Source organism: Hyperolius riggenbachi, chromosome 5 (genome assembly GCF_040937935.1).
Source record: "Hyperolius riggenbachi isolate aHypRig1 chromosome 5, aHypRig1.pri, whole genome shotgun sequence".
In the NCBI taxonomy this organism is placed as follows: Eukaryota; Metazoa; Chordata; class Amphibia; order Anura; family Hyperoliidae; genus Hyperolius; species Hyperolius riggenbachi.
Window position 1 is genome coordinate 117,963,572 of NC_090650.1, and position 19,845 is coordinate 117,983,416.

The window sequence follows — 19,845 nt, forward strand, 5'->3', positions numbered from 1 at the left end:
GGGTATGATTTCATGTAATCAGCAACTGGTTATGGGTTGGCCAGCACTAAGAGCTGAAGGACCTATAAGACTCATTTATGTGTAGTTGACTGCTATTATGCTGCCCGTATATGGTACAATTCATTTTTTTTTTCAATTAGATACATTTGCTCAATTATCCCGTTAGATCAAAAAAATCGCATAGTTGTTTTCGAGGTACCACATACGAATGTTCGATTAGGCTGAAAATCCGGGGAAAATGATCGAATATGCCGAAAATACAAATTGAGAAAAAAGATCCAGAGAAAAAAATAAAGTATTCGATCTAATGGTTTATTCGATCGGAAGTGCCATTTTTTTTCAACCGGAATCTCTTTTTTTACAGCTCGAGCTGTATTTTACCTCATGTTGTGACACCCAACATTAACAGTAAAGAAAAATATGTTTTCTTTCAGTACAAACATGCCTGTACTCTAGCCATCTTCTACATCTTCTTCACGACATACAACATGGCACCTATATAAACAGATATTATATCGTACATTGCAACATGCAGCAGACAAAGTTAACAGGAATTGTTACAATCATTCACAAAAGTATGTACACCCCTGGCAGAAGGGTGCCATAGAGGCCACATAGAAAGACTCTGAACAGGCACAGAGATGTTCCAAAAGGAAAATAAGTGAACACAAAGAAAACATAAGGCGAGAGAGAGAGGGAGAGGGAGAGAGAGAGAGAGAGAGAGAGAGAGAGAGAGAGAGAGAGAGAGAGAGAGAGAGAGAGAGAGAGAGAGAGAGAGAGAGAGAGAGAGAGAGAGAGAGAGAGAGAGAGAGAGAGAGAGAGAGAGAGAGAGAGAGAGAGCACAAAGAAACACAGATCAGCCACAAACAGATATACTTAAAAACTTGTAGCAACACACACAGCAGACAGAAACAAAGAGTACGAGGGAATCCACATAGAAGAACCAGAGGGGGGAAACAAAGACATCCACAGGATAAACAGAGATAGAACCAGAAGGGGAAGATAGAGACTACACGGGAACCCATTGAGAGACACAGGCTAAAAGAAGACACACAGAGGTGGAGACAGATTTTTTTCCCCCCATAATAAGCCTTCCTATTAAAAATATTTATTTGCTATACAAACACAAGTTTTGAAAAAAAACAAAAAAACACTACAATGATTATAACAAAGAAATAAGCATTACATCTTCAATCATGAAACATTTCTAACTATTTAAATCTGAAAGATCTTTTCATACAATTTAACATACGATACAATTAGAACACACAATCATCAAAATTTTTCCAGCATATCCGATCAGATTTTTCTCGAAAAAAACGGGATAATCGTTCGAATTTCTTGATCGAAAAAAATAATTACTTTCATTTCATTTGATCGTTTAGATCGAAAAAATGGAAAAATCTAACGTATTTATTGTACCGTGTATGGGCAATGTACGCAATGTTAGCGTATATTGTTTTGTTTTTATTGACATTGTGTTCAGTTATCAGGTTTTAATTTATTTTACATTACTTTACATTAATTTTTATTTTATTTATTCAGTATATGCATTAAAACAAAATTTACACTTGGTACTCATGGCTACATGCTTGAATAAAATCATCAGGGTCACTTCCTTACTAGTTTTCAGCTGGATTCCTCCCACCTATCTCTTTCTGGTACATTAATAGATCCAGCATAGCTACAAAAATCTCCCCTCAGGGGCAATTACTTTATGATTTTAATGGATTTCCTGATAATTCTCAGTTTTTTCCCAGATTTCAGCTTAGCAAAGACTGACAATTTTTCTCTTCCCTAATCCTCTGTTCTCTCCTGGCAATACAGACACTCTGTGAACTGCACAAGGACTCAGAATTTATATTTCTGAATTATTTCACTAATAACAGTTCCTACTAATACACAACATAATATAGGCACAACAAAGAATGGAAGACTGATCTGCTTGTGTATGCCAAATGCCTCTCTTCTTTATTCAAAAGTCCATAAAATAAATTCACACCATACAAACACAGGACAGCTCCCCACTGAAGCCAACGCGTTTCAGACCAGTCTGTCTTTATTCATGGCTAGAAATACATAGCATGTTGCAGACAGCTATGATTAAGGACTAGATTTGTTCGAGACATGTCAGTTGTGCGATTTCTGTGGATTTTTAATCTGGATATGTCCAGCAATAAAGAAGCCTGACAGGATAAGGGCAGACCTTCCTCCTTTTTGCTACAGGTGTTTAGGTGTTGCTGACCTGATTGAGCACTAGGGATGATCAATGCAATGAGATGCACATTTTTATGCAAATATATGCAGTTTGAAAATGGACCAATCAATTTAAACACAGGTTTAAATCGAATGGTCCATTTACAAGCTGCATATATTTGCATACAAATTTGCATACATTTGCATAAACTCAGAACAATTTGTATATCTGTGACCATCCTTATTGAGCACTATCCTGTGACTGTGTGGGGTGAAGTGGTATCCACCACTTTGCAGACATACAGTTAGGTCCATAAATATTGGGACATTGGCCTCAATTCACTAAGATCATGCTGGAGATAATAAGGCAAGAGAAAACTTACCACCACACAGTGAGAGAGTTATATTATCTCTTCATTCCTTAAGTTACCTCCTCTGTAGTTAATTTACCTCCTCTATAGTTAATTTACCTCCTCTGTAGTTAAGTTACCACCTCTGTAGTTATTTTCACACGCAGTTAATAAACAGCCTGTCTTTAACTCTGGAGTTATTTTAAGGATTGAAGAGTTAACTTAAAGACAGAAGCGTTAACTTTAGGTTTGCCTGAGGTAAAATGTTTCCTGAATACGACATACCTTATCACCATGGTGACCACTCTAGAAACGTTATTAAAGACAGGAGATAAGCTTAGTGAATTGAGGCCATTGTCACAATTCTAGCATTTTTGGCTCTATACACAACCACAATGGATTTGAAATGAAATGAACACAACGTGCTTTAACTGCAGACTGTCAGCTTTAATTTGAGGGTATATACATCCAAATCAGGTGAACGGTGTAGGAATTACAACTGTTTCCATATGTGCCTCCCACTTGTTAAGGGACCAAAGGTAATGGGACAGCATAATAATCATACATCAAACTTTCACTTTTTTAATACTTGGTTTCAAATCCTTTGCAGTCAATTATAGCCTGAAGTCTATATACACACAAGCTCTTCTAGGTACCTCCCAAACTGTGTCTTGTTTTCCCACCAATTAACAATGTATTAACCCCCACCTTACCAAGGTTTTTATTTTATAATAGTAAGTATATTTCATCACCTCAAATACGGCAATAACAGGGGAGAATAAAGGAGGGTTAGGGTTAGGGAAAAAGACAAAACAAATACAACAAGAAAGGGACATAAGTCTTTAAAATCAACTAAGTTTAAAGAGACACACAGGGCAGTAATGTTTGATTAATGCTGGACCTTTTAAACATGTAAACTGATATCACACCTTAGACTAAGGGCCCGTTCACACTGCACGCATTTCCAGCCGCGTTTTGGAAACGCGTGCAGGTGGCCAAAACGCACGACATCAGACATTGCATAGAGTGCAATGTCTGATGTTCACACTGCATGCGTTCCGGACCTGTGCGGTCCGGGAACGCATGCTGCACGCAGATTTTGCAAAAATGCGTGGCTGTCCCATTCACTTTTCAGTGATGGGATCAGCCACGCAACGCACACAAACGCGGATGGCCATGTGTTTGTACGCGTTGCGTTACGCATGGCCATCCGCATTTCTGATCTGAACGGGCCCTTAGTCTCATGGGTTCTCAAATGCTCAAATTAAAAATGCAATAGGATTCTCATTTGTACATAGTGGAAATGCTTAGACAGAGCAGACAAATTTGTAACGCTACTGGTTCCTGCTCCACCGTAATTTTCTGTGATGCGGGTGAGCTATGGCTTGGTATGGCTATGGTTTGGTAGTACAACCAGCATATTGAACCCTGCAAGCTTCACAACTAATAAGGTAAATTACCATCTTGATATTGCAATTAACATGTTGCCACATTTAGACCCACTGTGTACTTCACAATTTTGGCAAATCACACAACCGCATCGAAAGGAGCCACCAACTTTTAACTGAATGGATTTTTTTAGAGGGATCAACATACTAGCTAGGGGAGAGTACATTGCCAAACTGTAATATACTGAGCGGTCAGGAAAATGGTTCTACATATGGAGGTATGAGGCTTAACGAGCCTGTCATATAAAAATATAGACTCTGTTAAGCCTAATTTCCAGGTAGTTCTCTCTGTGGCTTCACTGCTTTGTGAGCCACAGATGTGGAACAAGTATGAATATTAATTTAGGACTGATATTTCTTTCACTTGCATGCTTGTTCCAGATCAACAGTTAACTAAATAGTGAAACTAAAAATGAGCATGGGGAGGACTATTAATGAGGGACCCAACTGCTCTCACTATGAAAAGCTAATATATATATATATTTATTTTTTTCAAAATATAAGGGGGTATTTTTGACCGAGAGTTGATGAAGGCGGAGCTTGGGAGGACGCACGCACGCTACGCTGTATACAGGAACTGAGCCGGGGACGTGCAGGAGGCGACCGGAGCTACGATTTGTAACTATATGTTTTACGACAAGTGGTTTTTATGTACGTGTATTTTTATTGGGGCCATTGGCTTTGTATTAAAAACTTTTTTACGCTATGAGAAGCTGTTCTCATTGCAGTTTATCAGACTCTGTTGCATGGGACTTGATATGCCTATAACAAGACGTTGATCTGGTGAGCAGGGGAAAACGGGGGGAAAGTGTGTTATCCCCCTTTTCTATTTGGTGACAGCCTTATCACTTCAGCCACCTTTTGAGCACAGGGGTGAGGTGTTTAAGTGGTATTCACTATGAGGAACCCCCTCCTGTTGTCTGCTTGCATTTAGGAGCCAGGATCTGTGCATAGGAGACTCTGCTGGCGCTGCTATCATTGCTGTAATATGTATTGGGAAGAGACTCTCACTTATAGCGTGCTGCCTGGAGACCTGTGAATATAAGGACACTGAGCGCAGTATCATCTGTTAAGTATTATAACTTCTTTGGCTTCGCTTACGGGAACTTCTGTTTGAGGATCCTGGATGTATAATCCCACTGGGCTCTGGGGACCTCGACTTTCTTGACTGCCCATACCCAGTGAGAGTGGGGAGCGGCAGGAGTCATAGGGAGATGCACATGGGGGGGCAGCCATGTGTGTTTTTTGTAGCTGGTGTCTCATATTTCTATTGAGCTAAACTTTGCTGAAATGTACGGTACTTTCTGTTGCTTTTGAGCATATATTGTTAAGTTTTGGGCAGACCTGGATATCTGCCGTTTATTGCTATTTTTGTCTGTGACTGAATGAAACAGTATGTTTTTCCTCTGTTTATGCATTTTTATGGAAAATAAAGAATCTTAAAAAAAAACAAAATATAAGGGGGTGTGCATCTTATTTCCGATGATGGAGGAGAAGCATTCAGTGGAATTAAAAAAAAATTAAGCACTAACCATGAATATTCATCAAGTATGATATAATTACAGGATCACTTGTGCCCACTTCACAAACAAAAATTACAGCTAGATAGGTGCTGGAATCCACACATCCAAGTATGTACAGTTAATCAGTTATCAAATATTCCAGAACTGATCATCTCTACAATCACCTGATTGGCTCACCAGTCACTGACTACCCAAATTATAAGGTTGTCAGTGAGCAGTATCATCAACGTCCTGTTATCCCTCTGTAATTAGACAATTCTAGGTAGTCAGTCATGCAAAAAAACAAGCTATATAGTACAATAAGCACCAATACAGCACAATAGCCATATGGTTATCCCTCCAATATAGGGGTTATATACTGGGGATGGCATAAAGTAAAGCTAAAGGCATTTCTTTGGAATCCAGCCTCTTTCCATAGGACCACGCTGGGAAGCAAACCCAGATGGGGAGAATACCAACTGCACCTCATTTTAAACAATAAGAGGTACAGACTAACCAGCAAGCTCATGGTGACCCAGAACTCATTGGAGTGTGTAAGGGACTACAATGGTCCTAAAAGCCCCCTTACTAAGATGTTAAGAAAAACAAAAAATTGCTTTCCTAAAACAGAAAGAATTTGCGATAATTCAGGTTGGAGTGAGCTCGAGATGTCTCCCAGAGCACCACTGCTGAATATATGCAAATTAACCATTGTACCCTTAGAAGCTAAACACACCTCCAGAACCCTGGAATGCAATAAGAGCACGTTGTATAGATCGGGGAACCCTGTGTTATGAGACCCCTTATGTAGGTTGATCTACTTTGGTTTAGAATTTACAACATCTTCATGGTGATGTACTATATTTTATTTGAATAAACAGGGTGCACTTAAAGGACATCTGAGGTGAGCCAGTTGTGTAAAGCTTTACTAGCCTGGGGCTTCTTCCTGCCCCTAGAAGTCACACTGTAGTTTCATCTTCCTCCAAGGTCCCCCTGTCAGCCTCGTAAGGGCCAGCGACCTGGCCACGGCCGGCAAGTTCTGCGCATGTGTGGGCTCGCACACTGCACTCCCCTTGCCAGGATCATTCTGAGCATGTGCAGTGCAGTCATTTTAGGAGTAGGAGGATAGATACAATTGTTAATTCCATCAGTTTATTTTAATTTAACGTACACATATCTTGTTTCTACCTGTTTATTTGTGGAGTAATTGTGTGCAGGGAAGAGGAGACTGAGAACGTCCCTGGCGACATTAAACTATTGATAAAGCATCAAACAAATTTAAATTGAACTACCTATGTATTTGGATTGTCTGATACCAGCTTGACATTTGCTTACCCAGAATTGTCCAAACAGCACCTTGATTACAGTGCTCACTGACAACCTTATAGTTTGGGTTGTCAGTGGCTGGTAAGCTTCCCTTTTCTGCTAAGGGACCGTTTTGGATTATAGAACACTTGAGTGTTTGTAGAGATGGTCAGCACTGTAATATTTAATTATTATTGTAAAATATAGCTTTGGTAGCGTCTTATGCATCATCTGCACTTAACAGTGAAACAGAAGAAGGAGCATGCCAAACAGTCAAACAGTTTGAAAGCCATGACAGTGCCCATACTTTTACCGTGCTGGGCCTGCTTTGAAGGGAACAAGTCTGTGGAAAGAGAAAATAACAGTTCATATAAAAGACAAATAGAACAGTTTTACCTTTTGGATCTCGGCTTTCAGGTTACAAGGATTGCTCTGGAGACTGAAAAGTGATTTCTTGTAGCGTTCAACAAGCCTTCTCTTCAGGTTATCATGCAGTGCTGGAGGGAGCTACAGAAACACAATGAAAATGAGAATATGTTTCGAAAATGCTGTTATGTTTTTAATGGTCTGCAATGTCTTCTGATAGTATCAGCAGAAATATACTGGCAACAACTACCATAAAGTTTCAACACACACTAAATTATGCTATAACAAACATAAATACCAGATAAACCATAACAGTACGGTTTGCCCTGGCAGAGGTTCATCTGAGGGTCAGAGCATCCGGTGAAGAGAAAGGTCACTGGGTTGTTTTATTTCTCAGCACTGAATGGATTCTGGCCAGCTTAGGCTACTCATTAGCATTAAATTAAGGTACAGAAGGTCACAATGCTAATATTTAGCCGCTATTTAGAATAGAATCTCCCTGGGTAATTTTTTCATACTTAACAAGACAACATATAACTAAAGTGACCATATAACCTTGTGAAAATGCCAGATAGCACAGAAAATGGTTTCATGGTTTCCCTGAGCCTCTTTGCTCTACAGTTCCTATGGTTTAGAAAAAGCAAACTGTCGTTTACTTGGTTTACTTTCAGCTGCATTATCAAGTTCCTTGCAAAGTTATGCGCATGCCGCAATGCATACCGGGAGATGCAGTCCATGGTTGGGAATAGACTACATCTTCTGGCATGCACTGTGGGGCACACATGTGCACGCCTTCACTGGACCTTGTAAATGCAGCACAGCTGCCATACAGAAACAGATCCCATGAGGACAGGGGGCCAAAGGAGCAGCACTCCCTAGGTCAGGCTTTCTCAGCCAGGGTTCCCTGGAACCCCAGGGTTCCTTGAGGACTCTGCAGGGGTTCCTTAGCATTTTACCCCATCATGGGGGAAGTGTAATAGATCACACTATAATAGGTGGTACTGTAACAAGAAGCACTAAATTGGGGGGTCAGGAGACAGTATAAGTGGCAGTGTAATAAGCAATAGTGAAATTAGCAGCCTAACCTACTTAAAGACCATGCCTCCTGAAAAATAAATGTAAGGGTTCCTTGAGACCAAAAAATTGTTTGCAGGGGTTCCTTGAGATCCAAAAAGTTATTTACAGGGTTCCTCCAAGGTAAAAAGGTTGAGAAAGGCTGCCCTAGGTAATTAATGATGCTCACCCCAACTCTCACTCCTGCAAAAGCACACTCTATGACGAACCTCCCTTATGGGAAGGTTCATTTAAAAAAAAAGTAATTCCAGGTACTCAGGTGCAGACTAAAGCAGACCCAAGCAATTTTTTTTCAGTTTTCAATCACTTTTTTCATAATTAGGGAGAAAATGAATATACATTTGTTATACATTGGTCAGATTTTTCAAATTTTACAATCAACCAGAAAAATTGTATTGTACTACATGAAATGAAAATAAATATATTATATTGTGTGCTGCCACAGTTTTTTGTTGAGTTGCTGACAATCTGCTAAGCAGAATCATTGCGTGCTGCTGTACAATACCTAGGGACAATACATGCAATCCTGTTGATGAAGGAAGTATATACACTTTCAAGCCAGTCTCTGAACAGTAATAATTGGATAACATGGGGGATTACTTACAAGTGCAATAACAAAATATTATGAATTACCTTGTTGATGTTGTGCCATAACTTATCACATGGTACTTTTATAAATAAGAAACACAGAGAGCCCAATATAGTGTAGTATGTATTGGAAACCGTGGATAAATGTAAGTGTGAGATGAATATACTCACAAACATGGGTTACCTCTTAGGCAACCACTGTAGATGCAGGTGAGGAGATTAGACCTGTCCTCACTCAGGATTTAGGGCTGGAACCCACAGGAGCGCTTTTGGCAGCGTTTTGGCAGCACTGCGATACGCTAGCAGTTTGCCAAAACGCTGGGCTAATGTTAATGGATGGGGCAACTTCCACAGGAGCGTTTGCGTTTCCCAGAAACGCAAACGCAGGACCTGCAGCATTTTGGGAGCGTTAGCGCTTCAATGTAAAGTATTGAAATGCTAGCAGAAACGCTCAGCAAAACCTAAACTGAGCGGTTTTGCTAGCGTTTTGCGGTTCAGCACACTGCAACAAAATTAAAAATAATTCACAGGACCAATCAGGATAAAAACGCAAAACGCAAAACGCTACGCACGGTTGCGTTTTGCGTTTGCTGATTTCAGTGGGTTCCAGGCCTAAGATGTCGCTCTCTGTAGATCAGGAAAGTAGGGGTAGATCACCCCTCCACCAGGGGTGGACACAGTATTATCGTAAGAGAACAGAGGCGCCAGCAGGATAAAAGGTAATAAAAATTTTAAAATTTGCTTGGAGGCAGTGGTGGACTTACCTCCGGAAAGCAGACTCAAAATACTGTCTGAATTAAACAAATAAATGTATTATTGGTACTCCAAAAGATGGGGTACCAATAATAAATGTATTTGTTTAATTCAGACAGTATTTTGAGTCTGCTTTCCGGAGGCAAGTCCACCACTGCCTCCCAGCAAATTTTAAAATTTGTATTACCTTTTATCCTGCTGGCGCCTTTGTTCTCTTACGATAACATGGTACTTTTGATCAGCTTGATCAGAGTACCAAGTTAAGAAAGTGATAGCCTCTGCACACTACACATATCCTGAGTCTATGGAAGTGGAGGAGACCTGTCATTCTTTTGTAAAAGTCATACTAAGCTGAAGAGTCTTGTGATTCCATTCTGCATTTTCAGTATCAATTTAACAGGGCCTGATCTACAGCTGAGGAGCCTACAGGCACAGACCTTTTGCTTCCCACTTTCCTTCAAATCCACCAATCCAAACCCACCAAACTCCACCAGAAAGTTGCTGGCTAGTGGCTACTTCTTTCCTATAGTAACTTCCTGCTGCCTGTTGAGTGAGAGCTGCTAACTGATGTCATCATTTTCATCTTTGGAAAGTCCTGCAAAAAAATGTTTTCCCTGCAGTTATCTCACCCTTTTATCTGAAACGATTGTCAGTTTTAGACAAGTCATTTCTGACCTCTTCTCTGCTTGCATAAGGGAGAAGTAAATTATTTCAAGAAAATGTTGGAACCAGAGTAAACTGGCAGCAGCTGTATCTGCTTATTAACAATCCTGCACAGGACTTTGAGCAATGTTAGTCTACAGTATTTAGTATTGTATGTGAAAAGTTCTGTTCCAGAAATAGAAGTGCTTAGCCACTTCACCACTAAGGGTTTTTTTCCCCTTATGGACCACAGCCCACAGCAATTTTCACATTTCAGTGCTCCTCCCATTAATTCACCAATAACATTATCACTACTTATCACACCAACATGATCTATACATTGTTTTTTTTTGCCACAAAATAGGCTTTCTTTGGGTGGTACATTTGACTAACAATTATTTTATTTTATAGGCATTTTAGTGGGAAAAAGAAGAACAAATTTGAAAAAAGAAAAAACATTATTTCTCAGTTTTCAGGGAAAATAGTTTTAAAATAAAACGTGCGACTGTACGTAAAATCCACACATTTTATTTGCCAATTTGTCCTGGTTATTACAACATTTAAATGATGTCCCTAGCACAATGTATGGTGACAATATTTTACTTGGAATTAAAGCTGTATTTTATTTTTTTGCTTTTTCACTGTACCCGATCAATAATTACAAGCCCTTTATTTACAAAAATAACAGTAGCATATCCTTATGGCATACATATATAAAAAGCCTCTAACATAACAATTTATTCTCTTTTAAATTCCATCACTTTGGCATTTTTTACATGTTTTTTATTTATTTATTTTTTTAAAAACTATGGGGTCAGAAAAGGGTTAACTGTATTTTTATTTAAATGTGTAGGGTTTTTTTTAGTGGAGAAATATAATAGTTTAGTTCACTATTATATTGTTTACTAGATGGTGCCATCCTGCCTAGAACGCTGAATCACATCTTTCGAAGGCAAAATGAAAGCAAAAGTTGTTTGTATTTTACATTTTTTCAATGAATATCCTCTGCTGTTCGTTACAGCAGAGATTTGTTCATAAATCTGGCACTTAGATTGGTGAATGGGAACATGTTTCCATTCGCCAATCTGTCCTGTAACTGCCGGTCACAGGGGCGAGCAAGGGTGCGCGTTCACCACACATTAAAAGCCAGAGACGAGTATCTACTCCCCTGGAATAGGAACAGTACTGCTGCTGGGCAGAGATGTACTGCCGATGGCTATTGGTTAAAGACTACCGTAGGTCTGAATGGATGCTGCACTCTAAACTGCTTTAATATCCGCATATTCTGTACTGAGTTTAAGCAGCCACAACAAAGTTTGTTTTTGATACAAATATTTAATGCCATACAGGTATCAGAAGAGTAGCAGATAAATATACCTGAGTGATGTAAATAATTTTGTGAAGCTGGATTAAAATTTGTTGAATAGGATCACTGATCTGTCGCACTTTCCTCTGTGATACGGAAATGCCTGCAGACGCTAGAAAAAACGAAGAAATCATACTGCAGTAAGCATCAGTAAATAGTCAAAGTAATTTAAAAGAGAATTATTTGTAAAATTCTTTATTACTAAACTATATTAACAAACATTAATACTCAAAGTCAGACCAAAGCACTCCGCAGGGATATCCAGAAGCATTCCTGTTAAATAAATAGGCAAAGAGACACACTATAAAAATGGTGCGCAGAAAGCACATTGCAATTTTACTGGTAATCCCGACAGTAAGTAGTGCACATTGCACAATTAACTCAATCCATATTACCTAGGTAATACATACATTAACCGGGGTACCATGCCCTATGCATGTAGCATACCGCGCAGTACTCTGGTAACATACCCATTACCTAGGTAACACTGGTGGTTGTTTTTTCTACTCAAGAGATATAGCACTTATCCTTGGGTCGAGCATGGAGGTTTGTTCCTTTAATATATAAATAAAGCCTCACTACAACATCCAAAGCTAAGATAATAAAATACAATCCTAGAACTAAAATTTAAAAAGTGCACTAAAAATATATAGAGATGTCCCGAACGGTTCGCCGGCGAACGGTTCCAGGCGATCTTCGGTGGTTCCCGTTCGCCTACCAAACGCGAACTTTCCCGGAAGTTCGATTCGCCCCATAATGCTCTATGGAGCAAAACTTTGACCCTCTACATCACAGTCAGCAGACACATTATTGCCAATCAGACTGCACTCACTGGTGGACCCCCCCCCTATACAAGGCAAGGTCCTTGAGCCATTTGACTCACTCACCTGCCTATTCTAATTAGTTATGGGACAGCGGCTACACACTCTGCTAGGGAGATTTTAATTAGGCTCTTGTGGCCTCCTGCCTCCTCCCTTCTTCCGGAGGGTCTCATCTGCCAGAGAATTATATTATTTCAAAAGCCAGTTTACATACCATAGCTGAGAATTGAACCAAGGTCTCACTGTGTGGTGGGCAAGTACCTTAACCGCTGTACCACAACAGTACTAACTGAAGCTGGCCTAGCAATTACCATTCATGCTCAATCCAAAAGAAAAAATAGACAAGATAGCAGCGTTAGGAAGACTTGCCTAAGGTCTCTTACTGAATAGGTGCTGGCTTACTGAACAGACAGGGACAAGATTCGAACCCTGGTCTCCTGTGTCAGAGGCAGAGCCCTTAACCATTACACCATGCAGCCACTGCCTACGGATATGTAGCCAGACATGGCCTTGTCTTTTGTGTTCAACAGTTGTCAAGAGAAAAATTAGACAAGATAGCAGTGTTAGGAAGACTTGCCTAAGGTCTCCTACTGAATAGGTGCTGGCTTACTGAACAGACAGAGACGAGATTTGAACTCTGGCCTCCTGTGTCAGAGGCAGAGCCCTTAACCATTACACCATGCAGCCACTGATTACAGATATGTAGCCAGACATGGCCTTGTCTTTTGTGTTCAACAGTTGTCCAAAGAAAACCCCAGATAGCCAGGTAGATTCATCTCTCTCTCTCTCTCTCTCTCTCTCTCTCTCTCTCTCTCTCTCTCACCAACACTACATGCTGAAGCCAGCCTAGCATGTACTATTTACGCTCAATCCATTTATGGTCAAAAATACAATTCTGCGGAAAGCGGTGACCATCCCTACTAGAGAGAGAGAGAGAGAGAGAGACTGTGACACAGGAGACCAGAGTTCAAATCTCGTCTCTGTCTGTTCAGTAAGCCAGCACCTATTCAGTAGGAGACCTTAGGCAAGTCTTTCTAACACTGCTATCTTGTCTAATTTTTCTCTTGACAACTGTTGAACACAAAAGACAAGGTCATGTCTGGCTACATATCTGTAAGCAGTGGCTGCATAGTGTAATGGTTAAGGGCTCTGCCTCTGACACAGGAGACCAGGGTTTGAATCTTGTCTCTGTCTGTTCAGTAAGCCAGCACCTATTCAGTAGGAGACCTTAGGCAAGTCTTCCTAACACTACTATCTTGTCTAATTTTTCCCTTGACAACTGTTGAACACAAAAGACAAGGCCATGTCTGGCTACATATCTGTAAGCAGTGGCTGCATGGTGTAATGGTTAAGGGCTCTGCCTCTGACACAGGAGACCAGGGTTTGAATCTTGTCTCTATCTGTTCAGTAAGCCAGCACCTATTCAGTAGGAGACCTTAGGCAAGTCTTCCTAACGCTGCTATCTTGTCTAATTTTTCTGTTGGATTGAGCATAAATGGTAAATGCTAGGCCAGCTTCAGTTAGTAATGTTATGGTACAGCGGTTAAGGTACTTGCCCACCACACAGTGAAACCTGGGTTCAATTCTCAGCTATGGTATGTAAACTGGCTTTTGAAATTATTTAATTCTCTGGCAGATGAGACCCTCCTCCCTCCGGTAGGAGGGTGGAGGGAGGAGGCTTAAAATAGGGGTTTGTGTGAAACCTAGATGTTAGCCTGGGACATTTGATGTGTATTTCACTCAATCATGTCTGCCTCCAGGTATTAGAGCCTTTGAAACATGTTTTCTATCATTTTTCTAGGCGTTAGAAATTTTTCTATTTTTCAAAGTTCGCCTCCCCATTGAAGTCTATTGCGATTCGCGAACTTTTTCGCACACCCGACTTTTCGTGGAGGTTCGCGAACAGGGTTCGCGAACCAAAAATCGGAGGTTCGCGACATCTCTAAAAATATACCCTATTGACATTAGCATTGTCCTAACACTTATCAAACAACAGTAATGTACTCTAGGGCTTTACTCAACATGTTTTTGTTAAGCTGAACTGAGACATTTTTAGGCATTGCAATTCAACACCTGAAGAATTAATAATCCCGATAGAAGCATTGGTTCAGGGTTATCATATCTAACAATGTGAGGGTGCTTCTCTCTCTCTCTCTCTCTCTCTCTCTTTCTCTTTCTCTCTCTCTCTCTCTCTCTCTCTCTCTATCTCTATCTCTCTCCCCTTTTCATACCTCCCAGCTTTCAGAGAAGAGAAGACAAGTTATATAACCTTTACATTGCGCTTTTCTCCTGGCAGAGTCAGTGTCAGAATTTACTCCTCATTAGGGAGCCTTGCCCAAAGGTTGTTTTATGTACTGATTTGCCCCGGGATTCAAAGGCAGGGGTCAATCTAGAAACTGTGAGGCTCCAAAGAAACCTTTCAGCAAGTGCAGCCACTATAACCCATATTCTCCACATTACAAGAGCTACCATAAGTCCTTTCATCCCTCTCCCTATAACAAGTGTTGGGCACCATTTTCTTCCCCCTTAATAAGTGTGGCCACTAACTCCCAATGCAGGTACTGCAGGTCTCCACCCATCATAACAAATTCCCATGAACCCACCTTCCTCCCATGTGCTGCCACCATTCTCCCCCATAAAAACCATAGCAAGTGCTGTAACTATCCCTTCCCCAATAAGTAATATCACCATTCTTTGCCCAGACCTTCCATACAGAGTAGTACAGCAGAAGAGTTATGTCACCTGCCCCAATGCTGAGTCTTCTCTTCGCTGTAGCCGACAACTCTTGCATATAATGCTACATGCAAGAAGTCTAGGGTGGGTAGAGTGACAGTGGCTGGACGCACCAATGAGGAAACACTGTGCTAAAGCAGGGAACATACTTCATCCAATGCACTACCCTGCATGGGAAGACGGCAGCAGGCAGTGGCTATTAAGGAAAATGTGAGTTGAGACCCTTGGATCTGAGAGAGAAGAAGGACTGGGACCCTCCTCCCAGGACATTAGCTGAGACATCTATTTTATTAAATTTAGATTAGAGTTATTAATCAAAGGTAGTGGTAAAAACATTAGATAATGATCTAGCAAAAAGCGCTGCAATATTTGTTTCGGCGTATTCATTAGTGCTTTGTCCACAGTTCTATGTATGTATATATTTGCAACTGGTGGGAAATAGGAAAGCTATGAGAAGAAGGAAACATGGAGCATACCTTGCAGGAAGACATGGATTAAGGCAAACTAAATTCATTGCTGAAACTGGTTATAACTAATATAAAAAAATGACATCTGAAAAGGAAAACTGCTACCCAAAACAATCACTGAAACCGAAGCTGACAAGTTTACAATGCAGGATTAAAAAATAAACGACGCATAATGATTCACAATTTATTGTTATAGAAAAAGCATTTTCTTATTTTCTTCCCTCTAGTTTTTATACATTTGGTCCTCTGTTGAACGTGATATTTCAGTTTCAGATGAGCAGCGGTTCCTGCTAGCTTTTTGTATCTAAGAGCTTTGTTGGCAAGATTTCCCAGCAGTAGTTTGTGTCTCTGCCCTCTCCTAATAGAACATAACAGCGGGCTAGATTCCCAAACTGCATTTTACAATATAGAGAAGGCATCTTAGGAGTCTCCTATCAGCGTTTGGTTTAGACTCGTTAGATGAACAGAACTGGAAATTCTGGTGAAGATTTTACCACTTAAATAATGGATTACACACGTTACAACAGAAAATATGAGATCGTATTTATATAAATAATGCCATGGAGTACCATGGGCACAACACTGCCTGTCTGCTTGGGCAGGTTGTGCCAGAGGGTGCCACATCATTTCCAGCTGTGTTACCATGGCAGGCATACAGAGCTGCAAATGGGAATGGAGATGTTTTCATACACAACAGTTAGGGAGCTGGGAAGAAGAAAAAAATGTTGAAAATAAATATGTTGGTGCTGGAGTGTTACCTGCATCCAGCAGCCTGGGGCCCCCACCAAAATTATCATAGTGCTCCTACCCACCTGCATCATGGCTGGACAATCCATTCTCCCCCATAGCGGCGAACTGCTCCATCCCTCCTCCTTCCTCTTGTGCAGAGAAAGGGCATGGAGCAATTTTATATTTACCTATTCCACTCTGCATCTGGTCTCCTTTTTTTCTCCAAAGCCGCATGCTCTATGTTGCCAGTGCCACCTTCAGGTTTCTGATGGCATGACATGCAGGATGTCAGTATGCAGCACCTGTTGGGTGCCAGGAGGAGACCTGATACAGTGTGGACTAAGTAAATATGACAGCGCTCCCTGTGCTTACTCCGCACAAGGGGTGGGGGGAGCAGGCGCCTATAGTTCCTTGCCCCCAAAATATTACTGCTTCAACAAAACTAACAAATGATGATGTCCAATGCAATTTAACATGACCAAAGTTCTAAATCCCCATTCTCATTTGTCAGTTTTCAGAGAATGGTTGAATCAGATTAACTATTATGGGCTAATACTTTTTATTCATCCTCTACTTACTAAGGCAGGGGTCCCCAACCACCGGGCCGTGGCCCACTGCCGGTCCGTGGGCAGTTTGGCCTCTTGCCCCTCTCCCCCCACAGCCGCCGCTCCTGTTACCTTATGAGCTGGTGGCCGTTTCCTCTCTTATATTCCCTGGTGGCCCCTCTCCTCTTTGTAGCATCTTCTATAACAGCAGCACTTCCCATGGCGGGACACCTGTTGTGTATCGCTGCTACAGGAAGTCACTGTCCCGCTTCCTTCCTCTTTACAGCAGCCGCGGGACACACTGCTGTTATAGAAGATGCTGCATGGAGGAGAGAGGCCACTAGGGAATATAAGAGAGGAAGCGGCCGCCAGCTCATAAGGTGACACGGCTGTCCCCCTGGGACACAGGGAAGCGATCCGCTGTGATAGGCTGAAGCCTATCACAGCCGATCGCAGTGATTGGCTGGCCAGGGGAGGGAGGGAGAGAGGGAGCTAAGATAAATAAAAAAAATGAAAATTTTATTAAAAATTCAATAAAGTTAATATTGACAAAAAACAAACAAACAAACACCTGGGGGGCGATCAGACCCCACCAACAGAGAGCTCTGTTGGTGGGGAGAAAAGGGGGGGGGGTCACTCGTGTGCTGAGTTGTTCGGCCCTGCAGCTTGGCCTTAAAGCTGCAGTGGCCATTTTAGTCATAAATGTTCTGGTCACAAGGGGGGTTAACACCGCAGCCCTCAAGTGGTTAAACAATGATCAGTCACAAGTTATTGTGCACCCAAAGGACATTCAAATAATTAAAAACACATAAAACATCCCATAAAGCTCCAAGCCTTTATATCCGTTTGCATAAATAATCATTCCATACACAATAGTATGTAATATCAACACTGGGGGTTGAGTAAGTTCTCCCAGGTTGTAAGAAGCCAGGTTCAGTATTATGTAAAGTGCAGAAAGTATGTGCAAAAAATGCTATTACTCAGTTACAGTGAAACATATATCATCAATTACAGTGCTTCATCAAAAAATCTACTACCTAAAATATGACAAACAAAACACAAAGTGCTTGAATAGTGCAATCCCAAACAAACCTAATTAAGAGCAGTTAGCATGTGAAAAATACCTTACTAAATACAGTGAAGCAGCCAAGAGATAAAGTGCACAGTAAAGCAATACGGGTGCAAATAGGTGCTTCAGGCAACAGGTGTGGCAAGGAGAGATGGTGACCTCTTAATGACCTGGGGTACTGGTATAGTTACTGGGGTAACTATACTAGCTTTACTGGGGTAAATATACTAGCTTTAATGGGTTAACGATACTAGATATACTTGGGTAACTATACTATACTAGCTATACTGGGGTAACTATACTAGCTTTACTGGGGTAACTACACTAGCTATACTGGGGTAACTATACTAGCTTTACTGGGGTAACTATACTAGCTTTACTTGGGTAACTATACTATACTAGCTATACTGGGGTAACTATACTAGCTTTACTGGGGTAACTACACTAGCTATACTGGGGTAACTATACTAGCTTTACTGGGGTAACTATACTAGCTTTACTTGGGTAACTATACTATACTAGCTATACTGTGGTAACTATACTAGCAATACTGGGGTAACTATACTAGCTATACTGGGGTAACTATAGTAGCTTTACTGGGGTAACTATACTACTTATACTGGTTCCCAGGCTGAAAGAGGTTGGGGACCCCTGCACTAAGGGGTTGATTCACTACAACAAATAGCGTGCCTTATCAGAGTTAACATGCTTTATTAGAGTAAACACGCCTTCTCAGAATGAATGTGTCTTATTAGAGTTAGCATACCTTATCAGAGTAGCATAGCGAGCGCTACAAACGTATCCCTGCTAATTGGCAATGACGAGAGCTCCACTGGTCCTGCCCTGAGGACATTATTCCCGCACTTTGATTGGTCCAATAGGCTGCCTGTCACTTGACAGGAAACATGACAGGCAGCCTATTAAACCAATCAAAGTGCAGGGAAAATGTCCTTTAAAATGATCGGTCCCACAGGGACTCGGGGCAGGACGAGTGGAGCTCTCGTCATTGCCATTTAGCAGGCATAAGTTTGTAGCGCTCACGCTGCTACAGTACTCTGATAAGGCACGCTAACTCTGGCAAGGCATGCTGACTCTGATAAGGCACATTAACTATGATAAGGCATGTTAACTATGATAGGCACACTATTTGTTATAGTGAATCAACCCCAAAGTACATTCACCATAATTATGCCCTTTGCCATGCATATCTTTATTATTGTTGCATTTGTTTTTCATTTTTGCTGAGTCTGGCAGAGTACTGTTTTTCAGCGGCAGTTAAAGTAAAATAAGAGTGAATGGCGGTATACAAACTAAAAAGGACTCAAAGAATATACCAGGATGTTTCAGACTGTGAAGCACCACAGTAGGAAAACTATGTGCAGGCCATCCTGTCCCTAACGAAGTCGCTAGTTTCCTAGTTTGAGACCTGAACACCAGTGAAGGAACTTTCAGAAGAAGATCAATAGGCAGCAAAGCTAAAGAAAAGAAAGTGAGAGACAGTGTTTGATGTTATTTCCTAGGAAAGAGAAAATCTCAGACTTTTGCACTCAAAAAACTTGAAAAATACCTGGTCTTGGTTTAGAGCCTGTATTTGCCGCATGTTCTCTGTAAAAGTAAAGACAGATAGTTTCTCAAAGACATGTTGTAAAGAGTAGAAAGAAACTCAAGTGTGAAATAAAGGCGATGGCAAAAAAAACATGAAATATTTATACCATACTATGCTCAAAGGCACTACTTTTAAGATTATCTCAAAGGTTATTGTTACCAATTATTAGAGATCTCAACAGGCTTCATAACATAGATCACTTTTTCCACTGATGCTGACTTTGTGGTGCTAGTCAGAGGAAAAGGGAGATTTCAGAAGAAATGCTATTCTCGGGACCCTAACTGC

The 19,845-nt window shown here is 40.9% G+C and overlaps 1 protein-coding gene across 6 annotated transcripts in view; it reads right to left on the minus strand.

Annotated features, from left to right (window-relative positions):
* The window catches only part of NEK10 (NIMA related kinase 10), a 357,380-nt gene that overhangs the window by 42,603 nt on the left and 294,932 nt on the right, over positions 1 to 19,845 (minus strand). For 5 of the 6 annotated variants that reach the window (XM_068236184.1, XM_068236182.1, XM_068236186.1 and 2 more), the window contains 4 exons: positions 19,522 to 19,559; positions 19,289 to 19,429; positions 11,602 to 11,702; positions 7,198 to 7,308 (listed from right to left, as the gene is read on the minus strand). In XM_068236184.1, coding sequence (XP_068092285.1) covers positions 7,198 to 7,308; positions 11,602 to 11,702; positions 19,289 to 19,429; positions 19,522 to 19,559 — 391 coding nt within the window. The remainder of the gene's footprint in view (positions 1 to 7,197; positions 7,309 to 11,601; positions 11,703 to 19,288; positions 19,430 to 19,521; positions 19,560 to 19,845) is intronic. The other variant, XM_068236185.1, reaches the window with a different exon arrangement.